This window comes from Urocitellus parryii, chromosome 9 (assembly GCF_045843805.1).
Source record: "Urocitellus parryii isolate mUroPar1 chromosome 9, mUroPar1.hap1, whole genome shotgun sequence".
NCBI lineage: Eukaryota > Metazoa > Chordata > Mammalia > Rodentia > Sciuridae > Urocitellus > Urocitellus parryii.
Window position 1 is genome coordinate 138,974,257 of NC_135539.1, and position 27,751 is coordinate 139,002,007.

At 34.7% G+C, this 27,751-nt stretch overlaps 1 protein-coding gene across 5 annotated transcripts in view; it reads right to left on the reverse strand.

The window, feature by feature from the left end:
- Positions 1-27,751, reverse strand: part of Rabgap1l (RAB GTPase activating protein 1 like) — a 628,203-nt gene that overhangs the window by 485,881 nt on the left and 114,571 nt on the right. For all 5 annotated transcript variants that reach the window (XM_077803024.1, XM_077803022.1, XM_077803023.1 and 2 more), the window contains one exon: positions 16,373-16,514. In XM_077803024.1, the coding sequence (XP_077659150.1) occupies positions 16,373-16,514 (142 nt within the window). The remainder of the gene's footprint in view (positions 1-16,372; positions 16,515-27,751) is intronic.

A 27,751-nucleotide genomic window follows, 5' to 3' on the forward strand; every position in this document is an offset into this window, starting at 1 on the left:
ATCAAACCTTCCCTGATTACCAACTGGGGAATAAAATTGGTCTCAAGAGGAAACATAAATTATAGGACCATACTTTAAGAGACTGATCTCACAAAAGAAAAATGGTTAAAATGCCCTGGGCATGAGGTGTAACTCAAACAGTAGACTACCTTGCCTTCCTCCAGATCTCACCCAGGCTTACGTTCAAATGTAAATTGCAGAGGCCTGCCCAGTTTATAGGATTTGTGGGGGGGGGGGGGAGGTGCCTCTTTAAATTCAGACCACATGACTTCTTTACCTTGAGAATTTTTACCTAAATATTTCAGCTCTCTTTCATTCTTTCAATATCTGAACTTACTCTAATCTGAGCCAAAAGTAGTCTCTCATCTAATAAAGATGTTCTACATATACTCCTTTATTAATTTATGGCCGAGTTGCTTATTTTCTAGGACTCTTGTGGGTTGGTTTGTTTTTGGTTTTAATTCTATATTTTTGAGCTCATAGTATTATGGTGAATTCACATTTGATCCTGCACACCTAAATTAGTATATTTTTCTGATAAGTCTTATTTTATCTATTACAGAGGATTTTACATCGTTTTTATTCAGAGGCCAAATTTTTCAAGGGCTAGCTCTCAATCAAATAAAGGCTTTAATAAACACATGAAGCACTACAGTGGAAATCTACCTACAAAAAGATCTTTGTTTCTTGTTTGTGTATGATTGCGCACTTGTGTATTAGGTTGTCTCTTCACATGTGCTTGTGTATATGTATCATGTACCTGGTATCAAAATTAGCATATAGATAAATAAGCATTCACAAGTAAAAATTTAAAAGAAAAATGTATCCAAATACTTTTAGTTCACATGATTTAAAAAGTTAAAGCTGGGCACAAGGGCATCCATCTGTAATCCCAGCGGCTTGAGAGGCCGAAACAGGAGGATCCCAAGTTCAAAACCAGCCTCAGCAATAGCGAGGTGCTAAGCAACTCAAGTGAGATTCTGTCTCTAAATAAAATATAAAATAGGGCAGGGGATGTGGTGTGGCTCAGTGGTTGAATGCCCCTGAGTTCAATACCCAGTATCAAAAACAAAAAAAAAAGTTCGATTTAAATTAGGTAAACAGATAAAAATAAAGATGTCTTTAACATTACTAACTCAAGTTTTTCTAGGTGGTCAGACAAATAATGAAATATTAATTTCCACAAAATACCTAGAATGTAATATCCATTTTTCCTACAATTTTTCTTCAATGAGGAAGAAATGGTTAATCCTGTTTACTACATTTGTCTGATAAATCAGTAAAATTAATCTTAAATGTGACATCTGATTAATTTAAAAAGTTAAAGTGTTCACTGCTAAATATAAAATCAAAAGTATTCATTACTTCTTGAATTCCATAGGATAATATATTTAAACATGTGTTTTCATAAATTGGTAAATGGAAAAAAAAGTTTAAGATTGCTTTATCTGAGTATTCACTGAAAAGAAAATTACTAAAGTGACTTAAAATTCTAACAGGTACAATTCTAAGGGTACAAAAGCTTCAGCTGTACTTCAATTAGAGTACTACAAATAGCAATAAAATATTTCATTTTATTAAAATGGAATAACTTAACAGAATTCAGAAATTTCATAGGATTCTTCCAGAATATAATATTTCAAAAAGGGGTCAACAGCTAGGAAAGAGAAATAAGGAGGTTCTAGAAATGGAAATGTATTTCTTTAAAACAGAAAGTAGAGGGAAAAGGAAATGTTTCTGGATAAGAAAGTCTTTTGTATGGTAAAGGAGAATGTTTCTGTAAGCTGCAGAATGTTTGTGAAGGGTAAATTTCAAAAAGTATGAAACTAAATTGGTCACATATATAATTACATAATCAATAAAAGTGATTCAAGGCTTTTTCCTAAGGTCAAATATTAATGTACTGGTATAAAGCAAAGTTTAATCTATGTTAGAGCAACTGGTTTTACAGGAATTAGGGTTTATACAACTCTGGCTAAACAACTGTTATTTTAGAGTTTTATTATAGTCTAGAACTTTCTTTAAAAGCTCAACTTGGTTAATATAAAACATCAGTGTAATTGTGGTGCTATTAATGACTTCTTGGTGTAATAAATGTATTCATATCTACCATGTATACAAGTCTTATTTTTTCAATTTTTTAAATTTGTTCTAATTAGTTACATATTATACATGAATGGAAGGAACACAACTTCTTATTCCTCTGGCTGTACCTGGTGCAGAGTCACTCCAGTAGTGTAATCATACATGTATATAGGGTAATAATGTCTTATTCATTCTACTATCCTTACCAACCCACAGCCCCCCTCACTCTCCTCTACACAAACAAAAGTTCCTTCATTCTTCCCTACCCACCCCCAATCCCCGCCTTACTATGAATCATCATTATCCACTTATCTGAGAAAACACTTGGCTTTTGGTTTTTTGGGATTGACTTATTTCACAAGAATGATATTCTCAGTTCCATCTATTTACCTGCAAATGCCATAATTTCATTCTTGTTTAGAGAGTAATATTCTATTATGTATATGTATCATATTTTTGTTATCCGTTCATCAGTTGAAGGGCATCAAGGTTGGTTCCACACTTTAGCTCTTGTGTATTAAGCTACTACAAACATTGAGGTGATTATGTCACTGTAGTATGCTGATTTTAATTCCTCTGGGTACAAACCAAGGAGTGGGATAGCTAGGTCAAATGATGATTCTATTCCAAGGTTTTTGAGGTATCTCCATACTGCTTTCCACAGTGGTTGTACCAATTTGCAGTCCCACCAGCAATGTAAGAGTGTGCCTTTTTCCCCACATCCTCATCAATACTTACTATTGCTTGATTCTTGATAGCAACCATTCTGACTGGACTGAGATGAAATCTTAGTTTTGATTTGCATTTCTCTAATGACTAGAGATGTTGAACATTTTTTCATATATTTGTTGATCAATTGTATATCTTCATCTGAGAAGTGTCTGTTCAGTTCCTTAGCCCATTTATTGACATCATTGGGATTTTAATAGAAATTGCATTAAATCTGTATAACAATTTCAACAGTATGGCCATTTGACTATATTAATTCTGCCTATACAAGAGTATGTCAGAGCTTTCCATCTACGGTCTTCTTCAATTTCTTTCTTTAGTGTTATGTAGTTTTCATTGTAGAGGTCTTTTATCTCTTTTGTTAGATTGATTCCCAAATGTCTGTTGTTGTCATTGTTATTATTGTTGTTGTTGTTGTTGTTGTTGTAATTGTTGTTTTCTTGAGGCTCTTGTCAATGGGGTGGTTTTCCTAATTTCTCTTGCAGTGGATTCCTTACTAATATATAGAAATACATTTAACTTATGGGCACTGACATTATATCCTGATACTTTGCTGAATTCATTTATTAGTTCTAGAAATTTTCTGGTGGAGTTTTTTTGATCTTCAAAATATAGAAAAATAGTTGGCAAATAGTGATAGTTTGAGTTCCTCTTTTCCTATTCATATCCCTTTAATTTCTTTCATCTGTTTGATTGCTCTGGCTAGAGTTTCAAGGACTGTGTTGAATAAAAGTGGTAAAAGAGGACATTCCTGTCTTGTTCCAGTTTTCAAAGAAAATACTTCTAATTTTTCTCCATTTAGAATGATGTTGGCCTTTGGCTTAGCACTGATAGCTTTTACAATGTTGAGGTATGTTCCAATTATCCCTAGTTGTTCTAGTGTTTTGAATGTGAAAGAGGTACTGTATTTTGTCAAATGCTTTTTCCACATCTATTGAGATAATTATATGATTCTTTTCATTAAATCTATTGATGTGATGTATTATGTTTATTGATTTGCATATATTAACCAACTTTGCATCCCTGGCATGAAATACACTTGATCATGGTACACTGTCTTTTTAATATGTTTTTGTATATGGTTTACCAGAATTTTACTGAGAATTTTTGTGTCATCAGGGATATTGGTGTTTTCTTTCCTTGATATGTCTTTGTCTGGTTTTGGTATCAGGGTGATACTAGCTTTAGGAGTTGGAAAGGTTCCCTCCTTTTCTATTTCATGGAATTTGAGGAATATAATCATTAATTCTTCTCTGAAAGTCTTGTAGAACTTAGCTAAAAATCCGTCTGGCCCCAGGCTTTTCTTGATTGGTAGGTTTTTGATGGTGTCTTCTATTTCCTTGCTTGAAATTAATCTGTGTAAATTGTGTGCACCCTCCTGATTCAGTATAGGTAGACCATATGTCTCTAGAAATTTGTTGGTATCTTTAAAGTATGAGGTTTAAAAGAGCATTTTATCAATCTGATGTTCTCCAAACTAAAGTTGTCTGTAATGGTAATTTTAGACTTATAAAAACACCACATTTAATTTGGGGTTTCTTTATATCATTTAATGTTCTGTAAGTGGACCCATTATCAATAAGATGCATGTAAAATTTTATGTTACTGTTTACACTGGGTAGAAATTTATGTGTATTTTTAAAAGATAGGGACGTGGGTTGTGGCTCGGTGGTAGAGCACTTGCCTAGCACAGGTGAGGCACAGGGTTTCATCTCAGCACTGAATATAAATAAATAAATTAAATTAAGGTATTGTGTCCACTTATAAATAAAAAATTTATATAAAAAAAATAATGATTATGAGAGTCTGATCTGTTTAAAGGTTAATATTGTGAAACACAAAAACATTTTGCCACTTTCCCAAAAAGAAGGGTTAAAAGCTCTCTTAGCTTTGGTTTCATTCTTGTTTCAGATGTAATGTTATATTGTGTTAGTTACCATTAATATAAACTCAAGAAACAATATATAAACTTTATGAAATGATATTTAAGAAAGAGGCAAAGATAAGCTTCAGAAATAAAACACTTGACATATGATTTGCCAAGAACCCCACCTCACCTGAGTTAAGACACTCCCTCTCACCTCAGTCCATGTTAAGATAATTTCAAAGTAGGCTAGACTTAAGCTCATTTAAATTTATATTCAAAGGATAAATTTTTGTTGTAAAGATTACTGTAATCTCAAAATAGACAAGAAATATGTAATTAAGTATGTTTAAAATTCTAAAAATTATGTTTCTTAGTTTGAAGTTATTATACAAACTCAATATATTTTTACTCTTGTTAATTTCACTTTGTATTTTCCTTAAAACTTAAATGTTAAGTGTTAGCACCTTTCAGAAGTACAACTTGTAGTATAATAACCTAAACTAATTTGAGATAGTAGGCCATTATTTATAGACAGACAGGATATAAGGCTAACTTCCAGTACTAATACAGACCCCAATTAAATAGAAGGAGTAAATGACTATAGAGTTATAGACATAAATTTAAAACCCAGTACTCTTACTTTAAGACTGGTGAAATTGGCTTATTGAATGTTTAAGACCAAGGCTTGAAAATTAAAGTTAAGGAAGTAAAAGGGGCAAGAAAGAAAATAGCCAATATGTGGCAGTTGCCCTCTAAGTCAGCTTAAACCCAAAGAATAAGGAAACTTCTCTAAGGGCTTTTCAACTCTGGGCTACATGATCTCCCAATCAGGGGGGATCTATGAGACTCTGGAGAACAGAAAGCTGACTGGTATACATGCTGCAAAAGAGGAGCATCATTGGAGGAGGGAGCCATCACTGATGCTTACAAGGGAAACCACATCATCAAGGAGACCTTAACCCACCCTAGCAGATGGCACTAAAGGAGCTAAGAGGCTGCTCTCAAGTTCCCAAGAGTGACCCCCTGAGGGAACTCAGCTGACTCTTAACAATAGATAGGAACAAGGTCAATTTGACCAGCTTGGTCTAGAACACCTAGCAAAAACAGTTATAACGAAAGTACAGCCATTCTTGCCCATTTAAAAGAAAAGACAATTGTTCTTTTAATGGAACTAAAGACATACACTTGTGTTATCCCCACAGCCCTGGTGGTCCCCAAATTCTGAGGCATTTTTTGTGTGTGAGTGTGTGAGAGAGAGGCTCATGTTTACCCCTGTCTTCCAAAAATTGGACTGGCCTCTACACCTTGATCTTCCTAACTCCTCAAATTAATGTCTTACCAAACAACCAATGTTTTTCTTTCCTAATATCAGTGTACTACAGAGCCCTTCACTTTATTCCCTTATTCATAGGGCTAGAGATATCTGCTGGGATTGGCTCAGGAGCAGAGGAATTAGGGACCTCTTTTCATTGCTATAAAAATTATTATTACAATTTATTGAAGATATCCAACAGGTTGCCATTTGGTACTGACTTCACAAAATCAATTGGATTCCCTATCGTCTGTCATCCTGCAAAATCTTCAGGGCCTAGATCTCCCTCCTGCAGAATGAGTTGGCTTCTGCCTCCTCCTTGGGGAAGAATGTTACTTCTATGTCAATCAATCAGGACTAGCAAGGGATAAGGTTAAACAACTACAGGACCAATTGGAACAGCAGAGACAATGAGAACTAGCTGATTCCTGGTGGGCCTCACAGGCAGACCTAAAACACTGGACTTTCTGGCTTTTTGCTCTTTAACCCGCCTAATATTCATTTTCCTTGTAAAAACCTTTTTCTGTGCTTTGTTAACAGTTAAACAGAAGCAACTTCCTGACAAGGTGACCCATCTAGCCCAGGCTTCCTCCCAAGAACATCCAAAAGTCATTCTCCCCCTTCACTCACAACATGACTCTCCTAAGACCCATAAGGAAGGAATCACCCACAATGATGTCGAAGTACACTCCTCTGAAGCCATAACCACCAGGACTAGAAGCCTAAAATACCTTCCTTATCCTCTTCCAGATCTCTGGCAGAGGATCCCCTACTCCACCCCTTCTCAGCAGGAAGTAGCCAGATATGATGATATTGCCCCAACTCATTATACCCCTTTCAAGAGTCTGTAATGGAGGATACAGAAAATAGGCCCCAAAGAAATGACCTTTCTGTTCCCCTACCTACTCTCCTGCCCCACCCCAAATGATCCAGCCACCAAATCTCCTGCTATGACATGGCCCTGCTGCCAAAAAGGCCCTCCAAAAGTAACTAACTCCTCCCATGACCTGGCTCTACCAAGGCTCGCCACCATTTTTGCCCAAAGATGTGCCTTTTCAGCTGCTGAATAAAGCATCCCTGGTCTATGAGGTCACCACTATTATCTTTTTCTTTTGTATTCTCTTTCATTTGCTTTCAACATTTGCCCTAGACAAGTCACTCCCTAATTCCTGATCCATAAAAACTTTAAGAAACAAAACATGTTTTTGTTGTATAAGCCAAAGGGGTCTTCTACCTCATATGTAAAAATTGGAACAAATCATAGACCTAAATATAAAACCCATCTATAAAACTTCTAGAAGAACAAAGAAAAAAATATTTGAGTTAGGCAAAGATTTATTAGACAGAAATGACAGAAAAAAATGGTCTTCATAAAATTAAATATTTTCTCCTCAGAAGACATAGTTCAGAAGATGAAAACAAACTACAGAATGTTTACAAAACATTTGATAAAGAACTTTATAAATGAGATGAATGACTCATTTTTAAAATAAAACATAATTAAATAGATACTTGATTTTAAAAAGGTACAAAAATGGTAAAAATCACATAAAAATGTATGATAACAGTAATAATTAGGGAAATGCAAGTTAATAATACCATAGAAACTTTGTTTCTTAAATTTTTTGTGGATCAGGAAATAGGGAGTGACTTGTCCATAACACACCTACTAGAATAGCTAATTATTTTTAATTGGCAGAGATATTGATAAAACTATTGAACAATGGACTAATATGTCACTGGTAGGGATGATAAATGGTACACCTACTTTGCAAATCAGCTTGGTAGATTCTCATGAAATTAATACACTTACTATAAGACTCTAGCCAGTCCACTCCAAGGTATTTGCCCAAGTGAAATGCACTTGGTAAACACATATATTCATCAAAGAATTGCACCTGAATATTAATAGGAGTATTATTCATAACAGGCAATAGTTAGAAAGAACTTAAAATTCCATTAACTGATGACTAAACAAATTGTCACATACCTCTATAATAGATTACTGGCAAAACATAGATAAATCTCAAAAGCATTATGATATGTGAAGAAGTCAGACACAAAAGACTACATACTAAATGATTCATTTATGTGAAATTTTAGAAAAGACAAAATTGGAGGAAGAAGAGCAGTGGATTGTGGGGGCCAAAAGTGAGGGGAAAGAACAGACTATTCAAGAACACAAGGGAAGCTTTAAGGAATATGGAAAATGCTTTAAAATTCTCAGATGATTACACAGATGCATCAACTTCTCAAAATTCAACAAACAATACATTCAAAATAGGTTCTTCACACTGTATGCAAATTACACCTTCCTATAGTTTCATGGTTCTTTGTTGTTGGTGCATTATAATTATATATAATAATGGGATTCATATGCCATATTCATACATGCATATGATATAATTTGATCAATCCCGTTTCCCAGTGCTTTAATGCTTCTTCTTCATCCAAACACTACATTAAAATTGTTAGGCAAAAATCAAGCAGATGTCCTATTTTGAAGATTGAGAGAACTGAAAGAAGGGACTATAATTACAGTGACCTGAGACTTTTGTTTAGGGAACTGATTAGGAAAATGGAAAAGCATGAAGAGCTAGACAGTGCTGACTAGAAAACCACAGAGGGGAACAAATTAATATAATCCATCACATCAATAGCCAAAGAAATAATATATCATGTTAATAAAACTGACAATGGCCAACACATAAATTTTAAAATACTCAACATCACTTACCTTCAGGGGAATGCAAATCACTACCACAATGAGATATCAATTCATACCTATTAGAACAGCTATTTTATCAAAAAGACAAAAGATAACAAATACTGGCAAGAAATGGGCAAAGACAACCTTGGTACATTGTTGGTGGAAATGTTAATTAGTGTACTCATTTAAGAAAACAGTTTGGAGATTCCTCAAAAAGCTAAAAATAAATTTATCATTTAATCCAGCAATACCATTCTGGGTATATATCCAAAGGAAATGAAATCAGTATATGAAAAAGATATTTGCACTCTTACATTCATTGAAGCACCATACACAATACCTACGATATGGGATCAATCTAAGGTCCACTGATACATGAATAGATGAAAAAAATGTGATACAATACATAATGAAATACTACATTGCCTATAAAAAGAATGAGATTCTGCCATTTGTTATAGCATAGATGAACCTGATGGACATGCCAAATGAAATAAGCTAAGCATAGGAAGACAAATACTGCATGATCTAATTTACATGTGTAATCTTTCAAATGTCAAAATCAAAGGAGTAGAGAATAGATACACGGTACATATCAGAGGGTGGATGGGAGGGGTGATGAGGAAAGAAGAGACATCAGGCAGAAGGAATAAGCTTTAGTGATACACAGTAACAAGTGTTAATAATAATGTATTTTTTGAGGTTGCTAAAAGAGAAGATTTTAAATGTTCTCACCACACCAAAATGATAAGCATGTGAGGTGAAAGATCTGTTTATTAATTAATCCTAAATGTATACATATATCAAAATAACACATGTATTTTATAAACTATTTTAAATAAAAAATATTTTAAAAAATAAAAAACATTTAAGTATAAAAAGTAAAAAAAGGAAAAAAGATTCAACCGACATTTCAATTAAAGAAGGTATACAAATGACAAAGACATATAAAAGACCTTCAAAATCTTATGTCATTAGGCATTAAAAATAAAAAGAACTCTGAGATACTACTATATACTGTTAGGAGCCACAGCAAAAATATTGATACAGGCACCTTTGGATTTAATGACTGCCAGCCAGCAATTCACATTCATATGGTAATTGGACTCATGCTGTTTAGCTGGGCCCATTTCAGGACTCAGGTTACTCATGTCACTCTTGTAATGGGAGAGTTCCCATTGGTTGGGAAGGATGGTAGGAGGGTGTTCCGGGGGAAGGGGAAGCCCCCCGGCTCAGGTAGAACACACACGTGGTGGACCCACTTGTTAGACCCACTTGTTAGGGGACACACACGGCCTCTCACTAAATAAAACTTTGTCTCAGTTTGACTGGCTTGTGTTTTTGTGCCCAACCGGGTTGCAAGATTGCAAACGGCGTGCACTGACAGCCCAGCAGGGAATCGCTCAGCAGGGGTGCGGCAGGCAGTGCTCCGTAGCAGGAGCGGGACTCAGCCGGCCCGGGCCGGGCAGCCTGCGGCAATATACCTCCTGGGATAGCTAAAACCTTTAAAAAAAATTCTGACAAGGCTGTGGAGCCCACATAGAGGTATTATATTAATCTACAACTAAAAAAAAATTAAATAATAAAAAGAAATTAGGTGTCAAGCCACAAAAGAACATGGATTTTAAGGCCATGAGACTATTTTGTATAATTCAGTATTGGTAAAAATATGATATCACGCACTTGTCAAATTCTATGGAACTAAAAAATCCTAATATAAACTGTGTACCTTATTTAATAATAATGTATCAATAAAGCTTCATCAATTATAACAAATGTACCACACTAAGTAAAATGCTAATAATAGTGTAATAGGGTAAACTGAACCATTCTTTCTGTGAAAAAAGAATGGTTATATGGTAACTCTATATACTGTATATTCAACTTTCTGTAGATCTAAAAAGTTGCTAAGACATTAAACCTAGTAATTATTTTTATATGTTCCCTGTATTAAAATGTCTACTTTGTGTTAGAAGACATTCATTCAAAACACCCTGCTTTGAAGAATGAGAGTTGAAATATGATCCTGTAAGTGGTAGTTCATATATTAGAGCAGAGAGGATATTTACACTGACAGATGAAGAAAGATAGAAAAGCATAAGGAAGTTGAGGGTGATGACTGGATAATCAAGAAGTAACCAGTTCAGTATGTATTTGCTTAACAAAAGAGAAAACAGCCTGGCAAGGTGGTGCATGCCTATAACCCAGCGACTTGAGAAGCTGAGGCAGGAGGATTACAATTACAAGGCCAGCCTCAGCAACTTAGTGAGGCCCTAAGCAACCTAATGAAACCCTGTCTCAAAATAAAAAATAAAATGAGCTGGGAATGTAGCATAGCACTAAAGCACTTCCAGGTTCAATCCCCAGAACCAAAAAAAAGGGGGGGGGAGTGGGGGAGCAAAGGTATAAAAGGGTATGATGAGCTGGTGGGAACAAAAGGTTTGAAATTTAAGAGTATTAAGAAATAAAATGTGGGGCTGGGGTTGTAGCTAAGTGGTAGAGCACCTGCCTAGCATATGTGAGGCACTGGATTCATTCCTCAGCACCATGTAAAAAATAAATAAATAAAAGTACTGTGTTGACCTACATCAAAACAAAGAAGAAAAAGAAATAAAATGTCAAAATGTCAGGAGGTACTGTCAATGAGAAATAATTTAGAAGACTACCTTCTTAACCATCAATTTAATCAAATAAAAAATAACCTGTAAGTGCTAGGTTCAATCTAGAAAGCAAAATGACTATTAGGAGAGCCTGAGAATCTTACAAAGGCCTTGTACTGAAGAAGCAAGGCTCCAGCAGGCTGTAACAAACAAATGGTTAAAGCATGCAATGGAGGAAGGATAGCATCTTCAACAAATGGTGCTGGGAAAACTGGAAATCCATATGCAACAAAATGAAACTGAATCCCCTCCTCTCGCCATGCACAAAAGTCAACTCAAAATGGATCAAGGAGCTTGATATCAAATCAGAAACTATGCGTCTGATAGAAGAAAAGGTTGGCTCCGATCTACATATTGTGGGGTCGGGCTCCAAATTCCTTAATAGGACACCCATAGCACAAGAGTTAATAACAAGAATCAACAAATGGGACTTACTTAAACTAAAAAGTTTTTTCTCAGCAAGAGAAACAATAAGAGAGGTAAACAGGGAGCCTACATCCTGGGAACAAATTTTTACTCCTCACACTTCAGATAGAGCCCTAATATCCAGAGTATACAAAGAACTCAAAAAATTAAACAATAAGAAAACGAATAACCCAATCAACAAATGGGCCAAAGACCTGAACAGACAATTCTCAGAGGAGGACATACAATCAATCAACAAGTACATGAAAAAATGCTCACCATCTCTAGCAGTCAGAGAAATGCAAATCAAAACCACCCTAAGATACCAGTAAGATTGGCAGCCATTATGAAGTCAAACAACAACAAGTGCTGGCGAGGATGTGGGGAAAAGGGTCCACTTGTACATTGCTGGTGGGACTGCAAATTGGTGCGGCCAATATGGAAAGCAGTATGGAGATTCCTGGGAAAGTTGGGAATGGAACCACCATTTGACCCAGCTATTGCCCTTCTCGGACTATTCCCTGAAGACCTTAAAAGAGCGTACTACAGGGATACTGCCACATGGATGTTTATAGCAGCACAATTCACAATAGCTAGACTGTGGAACCAACCACGATGCCCCTCAATAGATGAATGGATTAAAAAAATGTGGCATTTATACACAATGGAGTACTACGCAGCACTAAGAAATGACAAAATCATGGAATTTGCAGGGAAATGGATGGCATTAGAGCAGACTATGCTAAGTGAAGCTAGCCAATCCCTAAAAAACAAATGCCAAATGTCTTCTTTGATATAATGAGAGCAACTAAGAACAGAGCAGGGAGGAAGAGCAGGAGGAAAAGATTAACATTAAACAGAGTCATGAGGTGGGAGGGAAAGGGAGAGAAAAGGGAAATTGCATGGAAATGGAAGGAGACCCTCATTGTTATACAAAATTACATATAAGAGGTTGTGAGGGGACTGGGAAAAAAATAAGGAGAGAAATGAATTACAGTAGATGGGGTAGAGAGAGAAGATGGGAGGGGAGGGGAGAGGGGATAGTAGAGGATAGGAAAGGTAGCAGAATACAACAGTTACTAATAGGGCATTATGTAAAAATGTGGATGTGTAACCGATGTGATTCTGCAATCTTTGTAATGTTTTGAATAACCAATAAAAAAAAACAAATGGTTGATTTTAAAGTGAGCTGCTTTCAAAACATTGCTGAAAGAAATTAAGATGACCTAGGGCTAGGGCTGGGGCTGGGGCTCAGCAGCAGAGCACTTGCCTAGTAGGCGTGAGGCACTGGGTTCCATTCTTAGCACCACATGCAAAAATAAACAAATAAAATAAAGGCATGCTGCCCAAAATAAATAAATAAATAAATAAGAAACTAAGATGACCGAAATATATGCAGAGACATCCCATGTTCAAGAATTGGAAGACTTGACACTTTTAAAAAGATAATACTACCTAAAGTAATTTAAAGATTTTTAAAGTTTTAAAAACCTTCTTTTTTCCAAAACAGGAAAAGCAGAAGGACAATTCACAATAGCCAAGTTATAAAACCAGTCAAGGTATCTGTATATGAATAGATAAGGAAAATATGGTATATACATACAATGGAGTTATTGTTGAGTCATAAAGAACAAAATTATGTAATTTGTAAGAAAATGGATGGAACTGGAAAGCATTATGTTAAATGAAAGAAGTCAGATTCAGATAGCCAAGGGTCATATGTTGTCTCTCATATATGAAGTTTAAAAAAGGCAGGAGGGTAGGATCAGCAGAAAAAACAGTAGGGTAGAAGGTGAAGGCCAGAGGAAGTAGTAGGGAATAAAATTGATCAAATTATATTATATGCTTGTACAAATATGCTACAAGGGAACCTACTATTCTATATAATTACAATGCATCAATACAATAAAATTTTAAAGGAAATAAAAACACTAGATTTGCAAGAGATCCCAAATAGCCAAAATAATCTTAGAAAAGTAAAAAACATTGAAGATTCACATTTCCCAATTTCAAAACTTACTATGAAACTACAGTAATCAAAAGAGTTTGGTACTGGGATAAATACAGGCATATAAAACAATAGGACAGAAGTGAGAATCCAGAAACAAAGCCATATATTTTCGACCAATTAATTTTCAACAAGAGTACAAAGACCATTCAATAGTGAAAGAATAGTCTCTTCAAAAAATGAAGCTGGGGCAGTTAGACAGCCACATACAAAAAAATAGCAGACCCCAAATTCATATCATATTGAAAAAAAGAAAGACTCAAAGACCTAAAAAGAAGAAACCTAAGTCCCTTAGAAAAAAACTGAGGTAAATCTTTATGATCTTGACTTGCTAATGGATTTATGAATTTGATAGAAAAAGCACAATCAATAAAAGAAAAAAAGAGGTGAACTGCACTTTTTAAAGTATTTTTTAGCTGTAGATATAGACACAATATCTTTATTTTATATATTCTTTTTTAATATCTTTATTTCATTTTATGTGGTAGTGAGGATCAACCCAGTGCCTCATGCATGCTAGACGAGCGCTCTACCTCTGACCCACAAGCCCAGCCCTATTTTATGTATTCATTTTTATGTGGTGCTGAGGATTGAACCCAGTGACTCACACATGCTAGGCAAGCACTCTACCATTGAGCTACAACTCCAGCCCCTAAACTGCGCTTCTTTAAAAACTTTTGCATCAAATGTCACTGTCAAGAAAGACAATAGCCAAGTTATAAAACCAAATACCTACACAATGCAAGAAAACATTTGCAATTCATAAATCTAATAAGAGTCTAATATATAGAATACATTAAGAACTCTTACAACTCAACAATAAAAAGGCAAAGAATACAATTTAAAAATAGACAAAGGATTTGAACTGAAATTTCACAAAAGGAAATAACACAAATGGCCAACAAGCCTATGAAAGGGTACTCAGTATCATTATCATTAGGGAAATGTAAAGCACAGCAATGAGCAACAACTTCATACTTACTATGGCACTAACATTCAAAAATGAAAAATAAAACAAGTTTTGGCGAAAATGTAGACAAACTGGAACTTCTGTATTCTGCTATCAGGAAGACTGAACTGTTGTGTACCAGTTTGGCAGTTCTTAACAACACAGAAAATAGAATTCCCATGTGATGAGAAATTCAACTTCTAGCTACATACCTACCAAAATTGAAAACAAGTATTCAAAGAAATACTTGTACACAAATATTACCATATTATTTACAACTGTTAACTGGTACAAGGACTCAAATGCCCATCAGTTGAAAAAAAGAAGAAAGTGTGTTTATCTATACAATTGAATATAAAAAGGAATGAAATACTGCTACTTACTATAACATGTACCAACAAGGACAAACCTCAAAAATATTAAGGAAAGTGAAAAAAGCCAGACACAAAGGGTCATTATTTGTATGATTCCATTCATATAAATTGCCCAGAATAGGTAAGCCCACAAATATAGAAAGCAAATTAGAGGTATCTGAGGACAAAGGAAAGGGGGTAACAAGGTGTGACTTCTTAGGTGCTGTATTTATTTCTTTGGTGATGAAAATGCTTTGACATTAGAAGTGATGGTTTCTCAACATCATGAATTTCTAAATTCCACTGAATCATACACTTTTAAATGGTTAATTTGCTATTGTGTGAATATTTTACCTTAGTTTAAAGAGAGTTGCTTGTATGTTTTAGTCATTTGAATAACTTGGAAAAATAAAATGGTAATTATAAATGTCAATGTCAGAACACACAGCCTGGGTTCAGATCTCAGCTTTGCCAGTTCCAGCCAAGTGACATAAGCAAGTGACTTAATGCTCTTTGTGCCTCTGTTCCTCATCCCTAAAACCAAGTTGATAAAAAATACTTGTAGGACATTAAGAACTAAATAAGTTAACACATTTGAAACATTTAAAATGATACCTTGCAAATACTAAACATTCAGTAAATATTAACCAAAAACAGCTATTATTTTTCTGACAATGAAAAAACAGGAATAATTTCATCTAGCAAAAGACTAAGAATTCTAAGATCTTTTTCAAAGATGGTATAAATCATAAATTCACTATTGGTAAATTCTATCCCATAGGCAGATAATATAAGCACCTAAAGTAAAGATCTGTCATATACCCCTAATTCCTATTTTAAAAAGTGTCCTGTGCATGGAGCCAAAGGCTGTGTGACTCTCCTGAGGTTGGTTAGCATCTCCTCGTAGCATCCATGTAGTAAAAAGAACAAAGAGCATGCTATTTCAGAATAGTCAATAATAAGGAATAGGTAGTATACAAAAATCAAGCCAGAACTGAATAATGTCAAACATGAAGTAGAACATATATCAGTGAGGATCTAGAAATACTTGAGAAAATTTGAAACTTCTCATTAAATTCTTCAAAAATACTTGAAGTAAAATAGGAAGCAAACCAGCAAAGTGTCAACTTAAATAGTTGCATAAGTGGCACTGGGGACAGTGCAATACACACACAAACACACACATACACACACACACACACACACACACACATATATCCATATACATGCCCACTTCTGAAGATCATAGGAAAAGCAATTACTAAAGAGGTAATGAGTAAGTCCAACTTCTTACCCTCTTCGGCTTCATCCTCCTGGGGTGACAAGGGACCCCCTCCACTAGTAGGAGTGATGGGTTCCTCCTTGTCAGACTCCCGCTGTAGACTCACCACCTCATATATCACATCTCCAGCACTGGTATGGCCTTTTCCCTCAGACTGAGAAAGATATAACCATGTAAATATTAGAAATTTAAAGAAAATACTGAAAGAGAAGTATTTCAATAACTCATTTTTTAAAAAAGCTAAAATTTAGAGCAGTACATCCTGTTTATCTACAGCATGTCTAAAATTGAGAAAACGTTTAAAGTTCATTATTCTTCACATGACATTCCAAATGTATTGTTCCCTTAGCATTATTTTAACCAACACAATGAAACCTACTAACTATTTAGAGAGAACTCAACTTCTTTTCATTAGAAAAATTTGAGATACCACAGGCTGTAGGACAAATAAGCATACGGGGGTCTTGGAACTATCTCATATAGAGGTAAAAAATATCAGCTTCACTATTCACTAATTCATGGAAGTACTGTTTACCTTATAAACAGTCTGCATTCTAAATGGAGAGAAAATGAAGCCAACTATCAATTAACTCGCCTTCACAAGGCCCACACTTCCCTGAACAAACCACCCCACCTCTCCTTCCAGCTCTATCTCTGCCCAGTCTAACACCACATTGCAGCCCACTGACCTGTCTTGCTTCAGCTCCTTCAACCCTTTAAAATCCTTCCTAACTCAAGGTCTTAGGGCATCTTTTTCCTCTGCTAATAGTTTTTCTTCCACTCTTTGCTCACTCCCATCCATCCCAGATTCTAACCTCCAATGTTACTTCTTCAAAGAAATTTTCCAGACCTCTATTCCCAATCTAAGCTAAATTCTTTATGTTTTTGATTCTCATCAAATTCTGTCCTTAGCCTACATTGCACTTACAACAAAATAATTACACACTTATTTTTAGACTTATTTGTTTAATATCTATCACATCCACAAGACAGTAAGAACAATAAGGGCAAGAACTGTGTTGTTTTCAATAAAAAAGTAGGTGGTACATGACATACAGTAAATGTATGTGAAATAAATGACCAGAAAAATGGGAAAACGCGTGGATTTGGGATCAAAAAGACCTGGAGTCTGAACTCAAACTTCACTTGCAGTCTGATGTGTGAAACTAGACAAATTACTATGTTGAGTCCTAGTATCTGTATCAATAACACAGAAATATCACCACTATTCCTCCAAACTGTAAAGGTTAGGTATGGGCTGGGGTTGTGGCTCAGCGATAGAGCGCTTGCCTAGCATGTTCGAGGCCCTGGGTTCGATCCTCAGCACCACATAAAAATAAACAAAATAAAATTATTGTGTCCAACTAAAAAATAAATATTTTTTTAAAAAAGGTGGTTAGGTATGACACTTTTAAAGTTCACAGAAGAATTTGGAAGAAATTCATTATTATTATGTTTACAGCACCATACTAGAATCTAAAAGACACAAAATAAGAATATAGGTATATACAGAAATACAATTATCTCTACTGTACTACATTTAAAGTTACAAAAATATAACAATTTTAATTATTAATTGTTTTCAAGAATTAATCTTGAATGACAGTCAGTTTTCAAGTATATCTTTAAAATCACTTCAAAAAATAAAAGTTAAAATTGTCCATTACACAGCAATTAGAGAAATAAAAGACAGTCATGAGGGGCTCAGGATGTGACTCAAGTGGTAGTGCGCTCGCCTGGCATGTGTGGGGCACTGGGTTCGATCCTCAGCACCACATTAAAATAAAGATATTTTTAAAAAGATAGTCATGGAAAGTTAAGTGGTTAAGTTTAAAGCAACCAAATTATTGCTATATTTCTACTATACTCCAGAAACAGAGGACTCAATTCATAGTAAACCATTTAAAGAACCATAAAAAGAAATACAGAAAAGATGAAATACTTGCAAAATGTTTGAATAATCCAGATAATAACAGGGAAGGTGAAAACAGAAATGAAAAATAGGAAACAAGGTAAAAATACATAATAAAATGGAAGACTTACATGCAAACATATCAATAACTATATTAAATTAAATGGCCTACACATACCAATTAAAGGAAAATAAGAATCAATTATATTGTCTCAAAAAAAATTCACACTAAATATAATAATATAGGTAAGTTAAAAGTAAAATGAGAAAATTTATGGACATGTTAGATAGTAGTCAGTAATGAGCAGAGAAATAAATGGCAAGGTCACAGGTTTTTTTAAGTTACTTTGAAGTCAAATGTATAATTAGATGGCTTTCATAAAAACACCACATATACAAACCTTGAGAATGAACAGGTGGAAACAAAGGGAACCAATTAAAGAAATATGTCAAGAAAGAAGGATTAATGGGACCAACTCCTGACAGGGTCTACTGAGGTCACTATAAAGCTAGGATTTATGGACATAGGTATCTCCATATATCTCAGAAGAGAGGTTTCTTTAGTAGTGCCGGTGCACTAAGGTTAAATTCTGACCAGCCACATTCTGACCAATGTCCACAGTGACATAGGACTGACTTGCAGATGAGCACCCCTGAATAGGATCGCCACCATGACCTGAGAGGACAAACTAGGGTCAAAAACTTTACCGCCTGACATACAGGTTGGCAGAGTGTAGAAGGTTCTCAAGGCAAACATCAAATGGTAATAAATTTGGAGACATCACTGTTCCCTTTTTCATTCTCTGCTTGGAGACAACCTACCGTCTCTCTTGAGAGTGAGCCTTACTATATTTTCACTTATAATAAAGTTCCTTGCCTGGATTTTGATGTCTGGCTTGAAATTTCTTTTGTTGGAACACGAGAACTAAGGCTTAAAAAATACAAATCGAAAAAGAGCCAAAGAGACTAGACTACCATGCAAGACAAGAAATCACTAAGGATAAAAGACATTACACAATGTTAAAAAGGATCAATTCAACAAGGATATGTATGAATCCTCCAAGTGTACGCACCTAACAACAGAGTCTCAAATATATGAAGCAAAAATTGACAGAAATGAAGCGACCACACAATTCCAATTTTATAAGAAAGACTTCCAACATTCCTCTTATAGTAATCAAAAGAAAAGGCACAAAAATTCAGCAAGGTTATAAAAGAATTGAGCAGCATCATCAATAGAACCTCAAATTTACATATCACTCTACCTAAGAAGAGCAGAAAACATTCTTTTTAAATGCACATGAAACATTCACCAAAATAAAACACTTCCTGGGTTATAAAACAATAAAAGGTTCAAAAATTAAAATCATGAAAAATATGTTCAGTGGCCAGAATAAAATTGGAAATCAGTAACAGTAATATATCTAAAAAATTCCCAAATACTTAGAAATGAAACACACTTTTAATAATCCAAGGATAAAAAAAAAGCCAAAGGGGAATGTTCAAATTATAAAATATTTTGGACTAATCAAAATATGAAAATAAAATAACAAAACCAGTGGGATATATCTAAATAATACACATGGGAACATTTAGAGCTATAAAATGTTACCAAAAAAATATCAAAAACTCAATTGGGGCAGGGGCGGGCCTGGGGTTCTGGCTCAGTGGTAGAGTGCTCGCCTGGCATACATGAAGCACAGGGTTCAATCCTCAGCACCACATAAATGTAAAATAAAGATATTGTGTCCTCCTAAAACTAAAAAATAAATAAATAAATAAATGTTAAAAAAAAAAAAACTCAATACCTCAACTTTCATCTAAAGAAACTAGAAAAAGAAGTTCAAAAAAAAAAAAACCCCAAAGTAAGCAGAATGAAGGAAATAAAGATAACAAGATAAATAAAATTGGGAAAAGAAAATTTTTAAATCAATGAAATCAAAAACAGTTCTTTGAAAGAATGAATAAATTGAGAAGGCTCCCTTAACAGTGACAAAGAAAAAAAAGACACAAAAAAGTGGATATCACTACAGACACCATAAACATTAAAGGATAATAAATTCTGCCTATTAATTAGACAAATTCCTTAAATGTCACTAACTATCCACTCTACCTAAAAAGAAACAGATAACCTAAAAAATATCTAATGAACAAAATTGAATATGTAGTTAAAATCCTTCTGAAAATGAAAACTTCTACACATTCAATTTTATAAACACATATAATAATATGTCACAACCAGAGATTTTATTTGGGGAATGAAAAGATTGGGACGAAAGAAGAAAAACCACATGATTGTATCAACTAATGTGTGAAAAGCATTTGAAGAAAATCGGCATTCGTTCCAGTTAAAGCCTTTCAGTGAACCAGGAATATAAGGGAGCTTTACCATCTTATTAAATGGTAACTAACAAAAAACTTACAACTAACATCATACATAATGGTGAAATATTGAATACTTTCCTCCTGAGGTGAGCAAAACCCAACACTTATTGTTAAGGTGACACTCCTCAGCAACATTCAGTGGAAGTCCTGGCCAGTACACCAAGGCAAGGAGGGCTGGAGAGAAGGAGGGAAGGAGGGAGGGAAAAGAAAAGAGAGGGGAGGGGAAGGGAGAGGAGATGGGATAACGGAAGAAATAAAACTATTTCCTATACAAATAAAATCTGATACTTTTTTTAATTTTTATTTTGTAGTTGTAGATAGCCTTTATTTTGTTTATTTTTATGTGGTGCTGAGGATTGAACCCAGGGCCTCCCACATGCCAGGCAAGCACTCTACTGCTGAGCCACAGCACCAGCCCAAATCTTTTTTGGTTTTGGCTAGGTTAGCAGTTCTGTTTAGCATTGACCTTCTTTTTATCTTTACCTGTTCAGAAGCAAATATAAGGAAATTGTATGCTACTTTGATCTCATATAGAACCTAAATAATGTACGTAGCAAATGGGCTTCAAATAATGTATTTCTTCATTAATTTGTTTTTATTTTCAGTATTAAGTTATTATTAGATAAATTTTAAAAATCTGTAATTACAAAATAAATTATATCATTCATATTAAAATTCATCAATTTAGTGACATGACAGGCACTCAATAAATGTGACTAAGTTACAAAGATTCATCACAATGCACAATGCACAATGCCCTCCTGGGGGCTAGTTACAAACAGTATTTTTCTATGTGTTAAACATCATAGCAATTTGTATGCTTTGTGTTAGTTGAAATAATATGAAGGAGTGTTACACATTCTGATGTTCTGAAAATATTCAGATGTTGTGCATTCTGCAATTCTGAAGAAAGATTGTTTAGCAGTTAACATCTTAATCATTTGGGTATACACTTTCATTATAATTTAGAAAGCTGGGCAGAGGAATAGGAAGCAAAAGTAACTCTGCCAAGGGCAACTCCTGAAAGAGCACCCCATTACAGTTGGAGACCAAGTCTTATTTCTATTAAAAAGTATTCCTTAAAAGGTAACTTCTTAAAAAGTTTAAAAAGCATAAAAGGAAAATTCCCTTTTGGAGGTACATGTTGATTTAAACCTATTTAAATAAAATGTATTAACTTGATGAATAACCAAGAGTAACCAAATAATAGTAGTAAATGTTTTATATGCAGAAAGATGAAGATAAAAAATATCAAGGTGGTGGAACACTTATATTTTAGGAAAATTAAAGGGTATAAAAGTCATTTTGTTTTTTGGCTAGGTTAGCAATTCTGTTTAGCACTGACTTTCTTTTTTTATCTTTACCTGTTAAGAAGGAAATATAAGGAATTGTGTGTGTGTGTGCGTATTCATGTGATTTTGTGTGCAGCTTAGACTATCTGATTCTATTATATAGTTTATATAGATTTTTGTTAAAAACAAGATTTCTTCAAGACCATACTTCTCAATTCAGCTTTATCTGAGTCACTGGAGATCTTTTAAAAACTTGCCTGACAACTATGGGGATGTGTACCTGTATTCCCAGCTCTCAGGAAGCTGAGGAATTAGGATCAAGACTAGACTGGGAAACAGTGGGACACTTTCTCAAATAAATAAATAAATAAATAAATAAATAAATAAATAAGTCCAGATTCCTGGATCTCACTGTAAAGATTCTCAACAGTAGGCATTAGTGTTTCAAATATATATATAAAAAATCCAATCCAAAATCTAAAAAGTCAATCACAATGTTCCATGGGGGCAGGTGGAGGGGGGGGGGAGAACACACACAACACAGAGACATATCTTGAATGAAGATCCTGCCTTATCAGGTAGTTGTCCTGCCCACTGCCCACCCCTTCCTCCTTTCCCCCCTAGAAAGGCCCGGTTCTTCCCTTAGTTCCCAAAGATAGAAATCTGAGGAGGATGGCCCTCTCCACCTTCGGGGTACTGGCCCTAGAATAAACCTGATTTCCTTCCCATCAATTCTCACCTCCCATATATTGGCTTTTGAGCAGCAATCAGCCTGATCTAGGTCCAGTAACACAACTAAAGGAATGTTGAGATACCCAAAAGCAAAGAAGAAATTTGGTGGAAAGGGTTTAACATTAAAACTATACTTAGTGCAGAACTCAAAATCAAGCTTTTAGGAGAACTGAGATAGGGAAAAAAAGTGTAAGAAAGGCAGCTACTTCTAACACCAGCTGGACTCTAATACTCCTGGAGAAGACTGAAGTGCATTTTCGTTTACTGACAGTAAAGTCACAGGAACTTCTGAGAACAGGTAAGATTGTTATAACTTTTATCATAACCTGGAACCTATCCTGTTCTAACAAGCAAACCTCCTCCCTCCAAACTATTCCTCTGTCTAGAAACAAAAGACAGGAAGATGGCATTTGGAGAACAAATTTCTCAAGAGAAAAGTCAGCCTAGCATGGTGGTTCACACTATAATCCCAGTTAACTTGGGAGGCTGAGGCAGGAGATGGGAAGATCAAAGCCAGTTTCAGACCCTCAGCAACTTAACAAAGCCCTGTCTCAAAATGAAAAAGAACTGGGGGAATAGCTCAATGGTAAACAGCCCCTGGGTTCAATATCAGACACCAAAAAAAAAAAAAAAAAAAAAAAGGTGGTGGGAGTCTTTCCTTCCCCTTAACCCTTCATCTGTAGTCTCATTTTCTTTCACCTTGGCATTTTAACTCCTCTTACTTAATTCTAACTTCCCTTTTTCTCTTGCTTTCTTGAGAATTCTCCCTTTTCTGAATCTAAATCCTGTTCCTAGTCAGACACAACATAGACGTAAAGTACCTGGAACAATGCTGAATACACAGAAAGTGCTACAGATGCATTATTTGTTGTTGTTTTATGCTGCTACTTGATATAAAACACTTTAAGGCATGAGACAGTCTAACCTAAGGTACAATATGCAAGTGACATTCAGGAACAAGGAAGAAGTACAAGTGGCTTCCACACCCCATTCTACTGCGACGCCTAGTGTACATCTTCTTGAAGAGGTAATGATAATGGAAATAAAAATGATAACAAATATTCAATTCTGACAACAACCCAAGCATGTTCATACTTTAGGATGTTCACAGTTAGGCATGGTGGTTGCATGCCTGCAATCCCCCTGCAATCACTTGAAAGACTGAGAAAAGAAGATCACAAGTTTGAGGGCAGTCTGGGCAACATAGTGAGATCCTGTCTCAAAATAAAATTAAAAGCAGGGCCAAGCATGTAGTTCAGTGGTAGAATGATTGCCTAGCATGCACAAGGTTCTGGATTCCAAAACCAGTACTGCCAAAACAAAAAACTTTAGGACGTTAGCATTAGCTGAACCTTTGCAAGGCCTTCCCTGGATCTTCCTATATATGGTTTCTTCTTGTCATTCAGACTTCCAGACATTTAAATAGCACTGCTTCAGGAAGGCCTTCCTGGACTACCCAATCAACATAAAGTATCCATACCATTCTATTACTACCCACTATTTTGCCATTTGGTTCCCTGTCTGTCCGTTCCTTATATCCTCCTTCTGTTGAGAGAATGTAAGCTCCATGAAGAGGGACCTCTTTGGTGTTTATCACCACTGTATCCCCAACATTTAAAAAGCAATTTGTCACAGAATAGACAAGAAATGTTTGTTGAACAAATAGATGAAAAAGCAGAGGCTCACAGACAGAATTATCAAATGGCAGAACAGGAAACCACCTCATGCCTAGAATCAGGACCAAATCACTAATATTTTGATTTACCTTTCTATGTTACTTTATGGTCTACTTATTTCATGGTCTTTGCTTTGATAACATTATGCATATTCTTTGCATTTGGTATTTATCATGTGATTCCTTGTATAATAGTGACTTTTACATATTTCCTTATTAACACAAGATGAAACAGAGATCCTTTGGAAGGATTATGTTTTAAACATTGTACCCTTACTATGAACACTACCAAAACACAGAGACTATAAATAAGCCTATATTCTAAATTAACTCAACTGTAACAGTCATGGAATTATTTGTACTAAAAATCTTTCATGTAACTCACTAATTTCAATGGCACAATTTTAGAGATGGAAGACTTCAGAACATTATTAACCCACACTCTTATTTTATAATAAGAAAACTATGGATTTAGAGATATAGTGACTCCTTCTGGGACTTACTTGCTACTATCTATTGAGAATCAGCCTCATCTGCCATACTTATTTATATATAAATTCAGAAGACTTCATGTACCATATCCATGTACCATATTCATGTACCATATCCATGTACCATATATGATATTCACCACACATACAAATGGGAAAAAGTGATTTCTTTTCAAGTAAATATAAAATTCAGTATGTATTTTCAGGACAGATGCCCCAACAACTAAACAACAACTTCTTAAAATTAGAGTTGAAAAATCTCCTTAATAAGCAGTAATATATTTTTCAGAAAAATCTATTCATCATGACATCATATGTGCTAATAAAAATTATTTCAGTTATTTAAACCTTAAATTTTATTTATCTCAAGAGATGTCAGTCTGCATGAAAATATGCTACGGTGGCCTCAAAAGGCTCTGGATATCCTAAGCTAATGTAAAATAAATAAACTTGCTTCATATTATTTTTTAAATAAACATGAGCATTTCTTCCTTCATAATATTGTTTTTTCTCTAATTGCCTCGAACTGTTCCTTGCAATCTATCACACATCCCCAGAATAAGATTAGAAGTACACAATGCATCCTCAGTGTTGCTGACTCGGTTGTCCTCTAGAGATGAAAATATTTTACACTAACTTCATCTCATCATCTAAACCTGCGCCTGGCACTGTCTTCTCAGAGATGCTTAAATAAGAAAAAAACAAAAATCACTGAATTCATTTATGGAAGTGTTACATTTTCCAAGTTCATATCTCCATGTGTACACTCCTTCATGCTTAAATTACTTTGTTGTCATCCATTTTCACTACATTTAAGTGCTAGAATAAAGTGAGAAGCCTTTTATGAAGAACAGACTTCAAAATGTTGAATAAGCGGTGTTATGATACAGTCAAAATTCCTTCACTAAATATCAATTATGCTGCTCCTATCCACATTAGATCCAACATGATCTCTTTGTCATATACTTTTTTTTTAATTTCAAAAAGCTGAAAGAATACAAGTCTTTAGATAAGTGGATTATGCTTCACTCACAGACCACCTGGTAGTTAGTGCTTTCTTAAATGCCACAAAGGGAAGAGAAAGGAGAAGAATGCTGACATTTAATGAAACGATCCCAAGTCTCTATGCTTGCCATCTTTCTTTACTTAAAAAACAGCATGTTAGATTTTTAATGCATTGCAGAAGAGTAGATGTAAGAATTCTTTCCTAATTTATAATTTCAAAATTTTACACTGCAAGTTCAAACTCAATCCTACTCATTCACTTAACAATTCCACAATTCTTGATGAAGACCTGTAATCAACCACCTATTCTCACTTCAATACTTGCAGGAAATGCTGTTGTATTCAGTTTTTAAAATATTTAAAAATAAATAATATATTTATTTTGCAGTCTCATGATAAGACTGATGAACTTTAGGAAATGCTACCCCAAAATACAGCACCTTAGCATGTGAGACAACAGCAAGAGCAGAAAGGTCACTCTCACCTTCCCTTTATCACCATGGGAGCTTTAATCTGGTTTACTTTAATAAATTCTTATACTTTCTTTTCACCTTCTCCTGTCCATGAATCTCATCCCTTGAATTCCTGAGTCAAAGAACTCACTTGACTCCATATTCCATAGGGAAACCAAGAAGAATCTGGACAGACATTGCTGAGTTCCCCCCAATTTATCAACATTAGATAACAGCCACTTTTGTACACCCATCATGCTTTTCCAACCTGTCCACTCTTCATCAAACCTAAGTATAAAAACATAGTCCAGTCCTTAATTATATAATACTTTAAGTGAATAAAAATACTAAAATATAGAATAACTTCATATCTACTAAAAAACTCAATTCAAAGTAAAATACTTCTCACAAATTAACCTACAGAGCCAGAAGGTTTCACTGGTGAATTATACATTTAAGGAAGAAATAATACAAACCTTTTTTTCTCCATTATTATTATTTCACTAGTACATTATAATACACTTAATAGTGAAATTCATTGTGTCTTCTTCATATATACACATATATGCACATAACTGTAATTATACAGGCTTGCCTCTATATAATTACATATTTTATATATATATAATATGTAATTATATAGAGGCAATATATATTATATATATAAAATCCTCCTCTATTCTGTACCATTGGTCTACCAATCTATTTTGGTGCCAATACCATGCTGTTTTTGTTACTACTGCTCTGTAGTATAGTTTCAGGTCTGGTATATAGTTATGCCACCTGCTGCACTATTCTTGCTGAGGATAGCTTTAGCTATTCTGGGTCTCTTAATTTTCCAGATGAATTTCATGACTGCTTTTTTTCTATTTTTTTTTTATTTCTATGAGGAATGCCATTGGGATTTTTATTGGAATTGCATTAAATCTGTATAGTGCTTTTGGCAATATGGTCATTTTGACAATTTTAATTCTGCCTACCCAAGAGCAAGGTAGATCTTTCCATCTACTAAGATTTTCTTTGATTCTTTGTTTTACGTTCTGTAGTTTTCGTTGTAGAGGTCTTTCACCAATTCAAACTAAAAAGCTTCTTCTCAGCAAAAGAAATAATCAGTGAAGTGAATAGAGAGCCCACATTTTGGGAGCAAATTTTTACCACATGCACATCAGATAGAGTACTAATCTCGGGGATATATTAAAAAACTCAAAAATCTTAACAGCAAATAAACAACCCAATCAATAAGTAGGCCAAGGAAATGAACAGACATTTCTCAGAAGATGATATACAATCAATCAACAAATATATGAAAAAATGTTCAACATCTCTAGCAATTAGAAAAATCAACTCAAAACTATTCTAAGATTTGGGGCTGGGGTTGTAGCTATGCAGTAGAGCACTTGCCTAGCATGTGAGAGGCACTGGGTTCGATCCTCAGCACCACATGTAA